Source organism: Brachyistius frenatus, unplaced genomic scaffold (genome assembly GCF_029030835.1).
Source record: "Brachyistius frenatus isolate BFR_SWC_R1_liver_20210118 unplaced genomic scaffold, ASM2903083v1 Contig_61, whole genome shotgun sequence".
Lineage (NCBI taxonomy): Eukaryota > Metazoa > Chordata > Actinopteri > Embiotocidae > Brachyistius > Brachyistius frenatus.
Window position 1 is genome coordinate 1391318 of NW_027210660.1, and position 12879 is coordinate 1404196.

The 12879-nt window shown below is 43.9% G+C and overlaps 1 protein-coding gene across 1 annotated transcript; it reads left to right on the forward strand.

Moving 5' to 3' along the window:
- Positions 1–1306: 1306 nt before the first annotated feature.
- On the forward strand, positions 1307–11622 carry onecut3b (one cut homeobox 3b). The gene is made up of 2 exons (XM_069706272.1): positions 1307–2387; positions 11264–11622. The coding sequence occupies exons 1-2, from the start codon at positions 1307–1309 to the stop codon at positions 11620–11622; spliced, it is 1440 nt and encodes a 479-aa protein (XP_069562373.1).
- The last annotated feature ends 1257 nt before the right edge of the window (positions 11623–12879 follow it).

Sequence of the window (12879 nt, forward strand, 5' to 3'; positions counted from 1 at the left end):
AGCTTTTATGAACAGCTAATAATGAATATCTATCTGCAAACAAATGTAGTTTAATGTATAAATGCCAAATAAACTTAATAAAAGGGGCACATTATTATTATTATTAGGCCTGCATTGTTATTATTACAGTTCTTGAACATCCTACAGCTTTATGTTTTAGTGATCAAAAATATTGATTTAATGTAAAATTACATGGGACTCAACTACCCACATGTCTGTGGCCGATATTTATTTTTTTCGGACTATATTTGTTTGTTTGTTGTCACACATTGATCTAAATTCTAATTAATTTAAACCTGACTTCCTCTGACTGTTAAGTCTGCAACACCATTTTAAAATAAATGTACGACATGGAACTATGAGAGTATATCATATTGCGCATATTGTTTTCTGGAGATGAAATCACACTCTGGATTTACTTCGCACAAACCAAATTAGCGGTCTGTTCTCTCATTGGTCTGCAGCGTTGGGATCCTAACTTTGTGACCTCCTTCACCCCCTCTCAACCCCCCTAACCGGCATGCGCCACGTCATTAATCTCTGTCAATCAATACTTCGATCAGGTTTATCACTAAGCGCATAAATGCAAAACCATACAGTCCGTGGGAAAACAAAGTTTATCTGTAAGGAACTCCTGTGTCTGTAAACAGATACGGACTGTATTTTACACACATTACGCGTTAGATCACCTGTCTCTCTCTGGCTCACGTGCACAGGTACAGGCTGGGCACGCGCGTGCACAAACAGGCCACCAAAGTCATGTTCGGCAGTACAAATATTTAGCCTACACCTTCTCAAAACTAAATACACGCAGATCAAGTTAAAGCATTGATAACTAATACAACATCATATAAACCGCGTGAACCACGTTTTGATCCCGGTGAGGAAGGCTGTTAAGGAAACCCGGCTCGTGCCCGCCCACAATTTAAATACACATAGGCGCGCTCCCATCCCTCTGACACGCGGATCAACCTGCTCTTCGTGGAAGCGCTGTTGGACCAGAGATGAGATATAGCCCCGAAGAGCTCCCAACCACATGAATGCATAAAGCGCCACGACGCCGTGGAGTCGCTCGCTGCTGCACCTGCTTCGGAGCAACAGAACTTTTCTACACCACACCGGATTGATTGGGGAATTTTAATCAATGGATTGGCGTTCAAACGGGTTGGTCATTTTATTGCTCCGGGAGGGCTAAGGGGTAAGAAAAAGCGCGTGTCCCTGAGTGAGAGAGGGACAAGAGGGAAAGAAGGGGAGCGAAGGGGAGAGGGTGGGAGGGTGGGACAACGGAACATATATCTTTTCAGTTATGGAGCTCACCATGGAGAACCTCCACAGCGTCTCCTCGCACACCCAGGTGGGGGACCTCATGAGTTCTCCGCACGCTCGGCCGTCGCCGTCCCCCAGCTCCACTCCCCGGAATCTGGTCTCGCACGCGCCCGGCTCGCGGTCAGCGATGGTGTCCGGCATGGCCTCGCTTCTGGAGGGGTCTGGCGGGGACTACCGGACAGACCCGTCCGCTTTGTCCGGACACCTCCATCCGTCCATCAGCATGTGCGAGACCGGTATGAGCCTTAGTAACACTTACACCACTCTGACCCCCCTGCAGCATCTACCTCCGATATCCACCGTCGCGGATAAGTTTCACCACCCGCACTCACACCACCATGCTGCCGCCCATCAACGACTCTCCGCCGGGAACGTCAGCGGAAGCTTCACGCTGATGCGGGACGACCACCGGGGGCTTTCCTCCATGGGCAATCTGTACAGTCACTACCCCAAAGAGATGTCTGTGTCCGGTATGGGCCACGGCTCGCTCTCCCCGCTGTCCAGCGGGCTGAGCTCTCTGCACAACTCCCAGCAGCCGCTCTCAGCCTACGGTCCCAGCGCGCACCTCTCTACCGACGCCAAGATGCTCTCTCCGGTGTCAGGGTTCGAGTCCCACGCATCCATGCTGTCCCGAAGTGACCAAGAGCACCTCGCCAGGAGTTTAGGAGGGCATGGCCACGGCATGATCTCCAACCTCAATGGCATGCACCACCACCCGCACAGTCACCTTCACTCCCAGGCAAACGGCGCGGTGATGCTGGGGGACCGGGAGAGGCATGGTCACGGGGCCAGCCAGGGAGTATCAGGGTCAGGCATGCAGGCGGAGGAAATCAACACAAAGGAGGTGGCTCAGAGGATAACGGCCGAGTTAAAGCGGTACTCCATCCCACAGGCCATATTCGCACAGAGGATCTTAAGCCGGTCGCAAGGCACTCTCTCAGACCTGCTACGGAACCCCAAACCCTGGAGTAAGCTCAAGTCGGGCCGGGAGACCTTCAGGAGGATGTGGAAGTGGCTGCAGGAGCCAGAGTTTCAGCGGATGTCGGCTCTCCGGCTGGCCGGTAAGATATAGCCACTTTAGTGTTATTTTTTTCACATGAAAAAATTGTCTTGTGTAACAGCCCAGTCACCTTCCACCATTATTTCCAAAATTATTACCAGACATCCAAAACTTGCGCAGGCCTAAAATATGCAGCACCACGGACAGTTCAAGAGCGCGCAGAGGCACAGCAGCTTCATCAATCAAATTAACTGTATCCTTATTTATGAGTCCTAAAGCAAATAAAGAGTATACAAACAAATATATGTTTTGTTCATTCAGATAGAAATAAGAAATATTAATGACCGCTTCATGCACATTTACGCAGGCTGTGCAAAACTAATTTGTAGGTCTACATTTTTGACCGACACATCGCAAATCGCAATTGATTCACAATAAACCTCATAATAGTTTCCTCCCACGACGCCTGTTTCTCTGCGTGTGTGTGTCCAACACAGCAGTGGTGGAGGCCGTGGGGCTACTGGGCCAACTAGTTGCGCGGGAAAAGCGGGGTGACCCCAGGCTGCCTGATCAATACACCAGTTCCCACTCTCCCTTTTAAATGTGGCACACAGATCAATACTCGTATTGGAGCTGAAAGACGCAATAACCGCACGGTCTCGCTGGCTTTTCATTTAGTACTGTGTAGTAAAAGCTCTAAATTTAGAACATGTACAGGTATGATCGTTCAGACTCATTTCTGGTGTGAGCTTTTTTTTTACCTGGGAAGACGCGTTTTCACGGTGCAGTCAGTGGAATCAGGTGAGCAAAATGTGATCATTAATTTCAGTATTTCAAACTTAAAAAGATTGATTATATAGGCTACTCTCGCCAGGAGACTCTTCTCATAATTACAGAAAAAAAATAAATTCTATTTAATATAGAACCATTGCATATTTATTTTCCAATCCTACTGGTGCATCCCAAGATCTATTCCAAGGCAACCTTGAGCTGCATGAACTGTTCTGATGAAATATTGATTGCAACTGGGATGGGGATCAGTAACATGGACCAGTGCAAACAAGGAAATATATAAAGAATATAGAGTTTTTGTAGCTGGATAACACAAACGCTGATAAAATTGATAGACATTTCCCATTAAAAGTGCAATTTCTTCACGTGATCATGCAACTGTTCGTGTCCATAACTCGGATCAGTAAATGTCCAAACCAACAGCTTATGTATTACAGTACAAATTAAACATATTTATTTACTGGTTTCAGGGTGGATGGCATTATTCAGAACATATGAACAACATATATTTATCAAAAATAATAGTGTCTTTAAGAAGATAGATAGATAGATAGATAGATAGATAGATAGATAGATAGATAGATAGATAGATAGATAGATAGATAGATAGATAGATAGATAGATAGATAGATAGATGAGGATTAGTAGCTGAGGCTGTGAGTGTCATTAATAGTGTTGCTCTGTCCTTTCAGTGTTTGCCTGGCTTTGCACATAGGAGATCAATAAGGCCGTTTCCCCTTCCCAACCCCCTTCTCTCCCACTCCCTGGTGCTCTCCCTCTCTGTTTCTCTCCCTGTCTCTCTCCCTCTCTGCGGCACATGACAATAATATCACAAATGTTTCACTGGTTAACCTGGCAACAGGCAGGTTGATTGGCTTCAGGAGAACAAAACAAACAAAAACAAAAAAAACAACCTTGACTGGAGGAGAAGAGAAACAACATGAGGAGTTTCATAAAGTCAAACAATGCATAGAGAGATTTTCCATCCTCCCTGCTCTCTCTTACCAGACCCATCTTTGAATTCCCATCAAACTTACTTGTGCCATGAAAGATTAATATCAGCTTGCAGTTTCTCATATTTTCTGAGGAATCCAAATGGACCAAATTGGAATGAACAAAACTTCAGTCAACTCGGCTTAAGTGCAAAAGCGAGAAAAGCAAAACTGACATGTGGAAAAAGAGCTGCAGGAGCTGAGAGATGCCATTGATTGAGTGAGGGAGGGCAGGCAGGTTTAGGCTTTGTGTGAACAGCCAGATAGAGGCAGGGTAGTGAAAGGATCAATACTGACCTTAATAATTGATAAGTATAAGGGAGACGGAGGCGAGATGGGAAGAAAGAGCGAGGCAGAGAGAGGTGGTGTACGCGCTTGTAACAGCATCTTCTAGGTAAGGAAAGTCAAATCTGTGGTCAACGGTTGAGGACCACACACCGGTCTTCCTGCCTAAACAACACGGTAGAGGGGGTGTAAGTGGTTTTGAAAAATGTTGTTTACACCCCAAACATGCTGTGAAATATCAATAGCAGAGATCTGACACCAACAAGAAGGATGTAAACTTCCAGTGCTGGAAACTCAGATCAGAACGAGGCCAGAGAAGAAGCCCGTCTGCCGATTTGTAACAAAGAAACTGCAATATTTCAAGTGAAATCAGGCAAAGGAAGTTTGATATTTTAACGCAACCATGAAAGATCAGAGCTTAAGAGACTCTTCCAGTAGACAAAGGGCGTCAGAGCATCCAGCTGCCTATCGAGATGTAGTAATGAGTGCTTTCTGCTCATGTCAGCGAATCCTCAAAGCAATCCAAGGTTGTGATGTCATTTGATTTTAAAGGTTGCTATGCTTTATGGGGTTTGTAATGTGTCTTTATGGAGGCCTGCAAGCACACTTCACCGAGTGCGTGTGCGTACATGCATGCGCGCGTGTCTGTGTGAGTGCTTCCACATGCACATGTGTGTGTGACTGGGTTATAGAGTGTGTTTGCACTATACATTGTTCAGGCTTATCTGACTCGCTCTGAATCGGTATTGATTTCCTCTCTTCTGCTCTCTTCGGCTCTCTCATATTCTCCCTCGCTCTCCTTCCCGTCTTGCCTCCCTCTTCTTTCTCTTTTGGCTCCATACCAGCATCGGCAAAGCAGATCCTTTGCCTTCCAACCTTAATTCATCTCTTCTCTGTGGTCATCTCTCTCGGTAACAGAAATAACTCATTTTGCATACTGGCACACTGCTGTGAAATATTTTGACACTTAGTGTGAATGAGACTGAATGTGACGGGACTTTGGAAAACCTATAAAAGCATGACAACATAGCATAGGATGAAATAGCTCCACACAGCTTCATGCAAACTTTAAAACAACCTGCAGCTGAAGATCAGATGTTTGTGGCATGCACAGAAAACTATGTAAAAATAAAATTGTGCACCTATTGTTTCACAATTGATGGCTGTAAAGAGGGAAAAAGGGAGGACTATATCACGTCCCTCTATTTTGCCTGCTTTTGATAATAAACTGCCTTAAGGTATTATGATCAAAATGAGAATTAGATCTTTTTGCCAACTACGTTTTCACAAACAAGAAGTTTATCTTGCTGTAGTGGTGCATAATAAACAAAAACTAAAAAGTAAGAAAAAAACATGAATAAATATTAATATGGCAATGTAAACGGACAAACGGTAATGCTGTTGATTTGATCCATCTCTTAATTTAAGTTCTTAATTTGTAATTTGCTGCCCAGCCCTGCATTGATTTGATAAAGCGAGCGTGGCTCACAGTCTGTAGAAGGCCTGGTGGTGCTGAAAGGACAGTTCCTCTTGATCTCACACAGCATCAGTTTGGTGTTAAACACCAATAAAACCTTTAAAGACACAATTTGTCAGGCTTGAATTACAACTTTTTGGCTTCAACCGTTCAACTTTAACTTCATTACACTCTGGGGGAAATTTAAATAAACTTGTTCCAAGAATAGACTCTAGTCTGTAGGTCTGCTGTGTGTGAGAGACTTTACCTGTGAGATATGCTGAAGCTAAACCTTATTTCAGCCAGAATTTATCACATCATTTCCTATTTAGATGATAAATGGCCAGCCTGAAAAACTGACACAGACTTCATTGATATGAAATTAATAATGACAATTAATTAATTATCAGCTTAATGATGAATATTAAGAAAATAATTTATATTAAAAATATTTTTACTTATAATGGCATTACAAAATATTAAAAAAAAATATTGGTAATAGACCTTGTTTGAGGCTTCAGTAAAACACATTCCCTCAAATCAAAAACTCTGAATTAAAATTTCAAAATTTCTTACTTTCAAACAACAACCATCACAAAGAGAAATGTAGATATTAGATTTTTATAAAACTTCTAAATGTTTCTGAGCATTCCAGGAAAATGTCTCACTTTGAATTGTGGTTTGATTTTAGTTTTGTTTGCATCGAGTTTTGTTTTACTCTCTATACTTTCACCGCATTTCGGGTCACAAAATCAGCCACAAATGTTTGAATGAAGCCTGTGCTCTCGGGGGAGAAATTTTGCATTTAATGGTGAGCTGTTAGTAACACACAAAAAAAAGGTCCAGTTTGTTAAGGAAAAACAGAGCGCAATTTAAAAAGAAAAAACATTTAAATGTAGCGCAAGGCTTGCAGACGGTTTATAGACTATAACTCAATATGTGATAGGCTGAAAAGCTGCCCATCACTCCTCTCAACAGGACAACACGGGCTTTACATTGAAAAATAAACGACAGCTTTCAAATAACCCAACGCTAATCAGTGGATAGTATTTTAAGGATGAGGGGACGGTTTGGTTTCACTGCTGCTGTGCTGTGTGTTGTTACGGGTGGGGTTAATGGTGACGGGAGGCGTTCGGGCGTTTTACTTCCCAGCAATGAATAGGCCTATAATATGATCAATATAATCAATAACAGTACATCTGAGAGGTGTGACAGAGAGTGATTGACACCAAACTGTTTCTCGCCTGCAGTAGTCCGTCCAGGGCGGGAGAGGGCCCGTCTCACCGCACACAAAGCCCGATCTCATCCATCCGTCCAGGCGTCGACTAGCAGCAGCACGGTGCGGTTAGTTCACCGTCTGCCCCTCATGCCCCATCTGCCCACACATACACACACACATGCACATGCACACACACACACACACACACACGCACGCACACACATTTAATTGATACATTTGTGTAAATTATAAATCAGATTAAAGTTACACTGTAGAAGTAAAGGAAAGAAATACACTTCTGCATTTTCATTTCATCAAATCAGAGGATAAAGATAGATGGCCTCACATCCATCTGTTGGCTTTCATCTCTGTTTAATCTCACCTTCAGGACGTGCAGCTGACATCTGAGAAGCTCATGTTTCCTTCTGCACATTCAACATTTCAAAACACACCAGACAGAGTGTCTTCCGAAAAAAAATCCTATTCATATCAGCAGTAACTCAGCCAGTAACACAACTCCAATCAAATGTTTTCATTGAAGTGGAAAATTTAAAGTCTCCTCCACTTAAAAATGTGTTTGACCACTAAGACCTTCACCGTGCAGAATGATGATGTATGTGCAGAGCTTTGAAACTCTGGTTCTACACTCATCTGCTGAAGAAGGAAGGTTTCCTTTTGCTCACAGCATCTGGAATTAAAGCCAGTGTATTAACTTAAGCAATTGACGAGACATTTTGTAATCTTTTGGAATCAACAACAGAATAAGTAGATATAATTTTAACAATTTTTAAACAGGTAATTAAACTTTTTTTTTTAAAAGAAAAACATTTTAGACTGCTATTACACAAAGAGTATTTTTACATGTCTTGAAACATGTCTGGAGGAGGCATTTAACAGAACGAGCACCACTGAATATAGATTCCCGTTCTACAATCTATTTTTGACTGTTTTTGCTTCATGTAGATTCATAATAGTCTCTTATGTCTAAAATAACAGACAAAAATCAACTAGCATGTACCTATTGCCGTTTACATCTTCATATGGAGTACTACACGCATCCACACACACATGGAAAGGGAAAGCAGAAACAACAGCAGCCACTTAAGTGATAAAGACGAGCTGCTCTTAAATGAGGCACAAGTGCAACTTCACATGCTGAACCACCAGCGAGTTAATCTTTGGATCAGTGAGAGGTTGAGATTAAACAAAGTGGCAGTTGCCTGATACCTTTGGCATCTTTGACACCAGGACATATGAAAGAGGCGACGTGAGCGAGTGCCACTCGAGACTGCCGAGCGCCATCCGCTTGTCTCTTCAGAAAAGCCCATTTGGTAATGAGGCAACTAAAGATAGCAGAACGGTTTGGTTCTTGTCTCGAGAGTGGTGGCTTTAACGAGCAGCTCCCTCTCCTCCTTCCCTGTGGTTCTATCCATTGCTGTGGCAGGGGACGTTCAGGGTGCCAGAGGCTTCTCATTTGAAATTGACTTATTGATTATCTGAAATATGTAGTGACCAGGCCCGGGCCTAGTGCTAACTCCTTAGTTTCACTCTTAGTTTGATGGTGGGCTATGTTTATTCTCACCGCAGCCCTCCGCGCTGCAGTCGAGCTGATGGAGGAGAACCAGAGTGGTGTTGGCATTGTAAAATGGCCGGTAGCACAAGTTGTTCGAAAACAGGCATTACATATTAAATTATCACTATATTAGCACTAGCATTCAGTCATTACATTAGGGAGTATTGAGTTTGGTTTGAGACAGCACTTAGAGAGCCTCGGGGAGATTCTGGCATGGCTGGGCCTGAACCAATTGAATAAACGTTCCATGAAATGGTTCTGAAGTGCAGATCAATCAATATGGGGGCTATCAATCTGAGGGCAAATTAAAACAATTGAGAAAAACAACAAGAGGAAAACAGTTGAGGAAGTTGAGAAGGGATGGAGTGATGGATCTGTGGAGGCTCTGGTCTATAGGGACAAACATATAACCTACATTCTGCTGAGGAAAAATAGCTTTGTAATTATGCTTTGCTTGCAGTAACAAAGCATGAACAATGGACACACACACACACATGCTCTCACACACACACACAAACGGCCATGCATACACATGTGCACATTCATATTGATCTCCACCTCACAGTCAAATCTGTTTACTGCTGTTGTCTAAACCTGCTGTAAAGTCATCAATCATTTGCATACACCACCACCCCGCAGCCTGTTTTATCCTCTGTCTCCCTCCTTTACTTCCTCTCATCCGCTCCTCTTTTCACTCGTGCTCACAGTCATCCAGGACTGGGTTAAATATCACTCCTGTTTCAAAAGCACCAGACTCAATGTCGTACAAGCGCGCAGACTTAAAAAAATAATATATAAATGCTAAATAGTGGGTAACTTATTTGAGTCATTCTTTTTGTCCTCTTCCAGATCTCCCAGATTGGATGACTGCCACTCTTTTCCGCCACTTCTCCTTTGTTCTTCCACAGATAAACAATTTCTTCTCATCTGTCTGTCACAAAGCGCGTTCGCGAGCTATACTCCCCCAGCGCAAGTTGGTGCACGCGCGCACACGTCTCTCTCTCTCTCTCTCTCTCTCTCTCTCTCTCTACACACACACACACACACACACACACACACACACACACACACACACACACCTCGCTCTCACGGATCGATGGGGATCGATCGGGTGGGGAAGGGAGCCCTGATTACTGGACCACGTGTTCGGGAGAAAACCGCGGAAAATCGATCATTGCAGCTTTTTAGGGCAGCAGAACAGAACAGACTCCCTCCAGTCTCCACAGCTAGAGCCGAGCCTATACTGACGGTGCATCCAGGCACGGCAGACCGCGTCTTTGTCAGCATTTCACATCACGCTCCTCCAGTTTCAGCAAGACACACAGACCCTGGAGTCAAGACACTTTATCCGCCTTTACCTCTTTTTTTTTTCTTAGGAGATTTGTTATCAAGAGTCACAAGGATTTAAAACTAAACAGAATTGTTCAAAATAAATCATCAGAAACGCAAAAACTAAACCGTACAAATGTGTTTTACTGACGTTGTGTGCCATCGCACTTTAGCTCATTCATAAATATTGCAAAAGCCCATTTTGTAGTTAATTTCACCACACTTCAAATCAACGTATAGGCTCTTAAAACTTGCTTAAAATCCGTCACAATTGAACAATTGGTCTCCTATTGTTTGTTTTTTCACGTCTTCATGTTCTACTACAGCACCATATAGGGACCAGTCAAATGTCATTTGTGTAGCGTTCAAGGACAGTTCGACATCTGGTTACTCAGCTGTTCCAAAATAGGATGTTCCATAAGGAAGCTTTAGGTTATTATAAAAATAAACAAGCATAGGCCAATATATTAGTTATGGAAAATCAAAAAGTTTTTCTTCTGTACATAAAATTCAGAGACAACTGTTAGCAAGTTTCAGAGCCACTTAACCCATGAAATAAATTGAAAACAAAGTATTTCTGGGAGGCAGGACATCTGCCTACATACTTGAAGAGTGTTTGCTAAATAGCAACATTTCGAGGGCCTGGAACCTGCAAATCACGCTATTAATGGCCATTTAAAAATGCCAAAGGTGGCTTCTAACGCACTGGGATAGGCGAGATTTAATTTAGGCTAACATCTTCTTTCTCACTTTTGACTTTCAGAATCTGAAAGGCAGGACAACATTTTAATTTGGCAGCCTCTGTGGACTCTCTGACTAATTGGTTTCCTTGCTGCCTTTACGCTTTTCCGTTCTATCTTTTGTGCCCCGTAACTCTCCTGTTACATGTGTGCACGGTGCTTTGTAATCTGTTCTTCAAATGATGCTTTTCCTCCATTATTATACAGTCATGGCACAGGTCTAATTCAGACTGAATTTGAAAAATAAATACACATTTTCAAATTAAACAGGGTTTACATAATACCAATATATAAACACAGACACCTGCTATTGGAACATTTGAAAAGTTTTTTGCTTTTACTGATTTGCCCTTTTCCCGTTTTTTTGTTTTGTTTGGCATTTCCCTTTATGTCATCACATGTCGTCATCCTTCCTAAATAATGGAGCCATATGTCGATTTAGTACTGTATTTTGTGTTCAGTTTACAGGGTCACAAAATATATTGATGATAGTAAAATGTATCTGTGTTGTCATGTCCTTCCCCTTCCTCCCTCTATCCTTTCCCCTCCAGCATGCAAACGTAAGGAGGAGGACCGTGGACGAGAGCGCAACCAGGTGCCAAAGAAGCAGCGACTGGTCTTCACCGACCTGCAGCGTCGCACCTTGGTAGCCATCTTCCGAGAGAACCGCCGCCCCTCCAAGGAGATGCAGATCACCATCTCTCAGCAGCTGGGCCTGGAGCTCTCCACCGTATCCAACTTCTTCATGAACTCACGCCGCCGCTGTCCGGACCGCTGGGACACAGAGGAACACAGTCACGGGGTGCACGGCCACGGCCACGTGCACACGCCCCACGGAAACATCATCAACAACGGCGTCTCGCCGATCCAACCCGGCACCTCCTCTGCGACCACGTTCTCCAAGGCCTGACGGCTACAGCGCCGATGGTTGAGCGGATGCATGGAGGATGGAGAGGGGAGATGGTTTGTCTCTACAACAGTGGGCTCGAACTCCAATTCTTCAGAGCTTCGGGGGTGTGTAACTTCAAACCACTCATCTGATTCACCTGCTCAAAGTGCTGAGGACTTGCGCAGATGAATCAGATCTTCTCGATGCTCCGTGTGTTTTCTTTTAATCTGAATGTCATTCTAAGGGGCCTCGTGGCCCTTCCAATTAAGGATTTAGTAGCTTTAAGAGTTTCCCTCAAACAACCACACGTGGCTCTGAGTAATCCACCAGAAAACCAAAGACAATCTACACTAAACCACACTGTGGGTCTGTGTTGAAGCATTGACGAGAAGATTTTGCTTCAGGGAAGCCGGTAGCTTTAAGACAAGAGACCTTGAGAAGTCTTCTCAAATCAGCCAGAAATCAGGCAGCAGGAGTATCCGCTGGGCTGTGATCAACGACTCCTCATTTCAGTAGTAACACACGTAGAGGCTGATTGAGAGGTGCGTTTATGTGTCAAGTGTCTGTGAAACGCTCTCCTAGGGTCCTTTGACCCACTAACCACACATCGCCTCGCGGGCTCTGCATCTCTGCATGCATGCGTGTGTCGTGCGTGTGCATGTGCGTAAAAGTTCACAGGCTGTATTACGTGCCACAGGGGCGTCATGCCGCTGCAGTCATTCAGCACGCTCCACGTCAGAGTAACAGCGCCACTTGCTGTCCGTTTAAACCCGAACACGTACTGAGCATGTTGGTGTGATTGCAGCTCATATCTCCAAAAAGGCCTACAGCAACATGTAAATTTGTATGAGGACACAGAATACCAAAGTAAAAGTGTAGCTCCACAAACACCAAACAAACTGAGACAAAATGATAAAACACAATCATTTACACACTCTGATAAATATTTGAATGTTTGTCTCTTAAGACTCATCGTATGGCTATAAGGGCCGTAGGCTGAGTAGCTACTCGAGAGGTTATTTTCAGGTTACAAAAGGAGAACAATCAAACAGGGACGACACTCCACGCGTCAAAAGTGTCGTCCCCGAGTATTAGGGAGTGAGGGGAGGTGTGTGTTGGGAGGGTGTCTGCTCTGTTCTAGTGGCCAAACACGAGGTCAAATATCACAATATAGGATCCTGAGTGCCAATGATGTTTGCCTCTTTATGATAATCAGAGAACAGACGCAGCCCGCTCCGTTGCCATTCGCCCCGCTGTGTCCGGTCTGTGTCATTACAA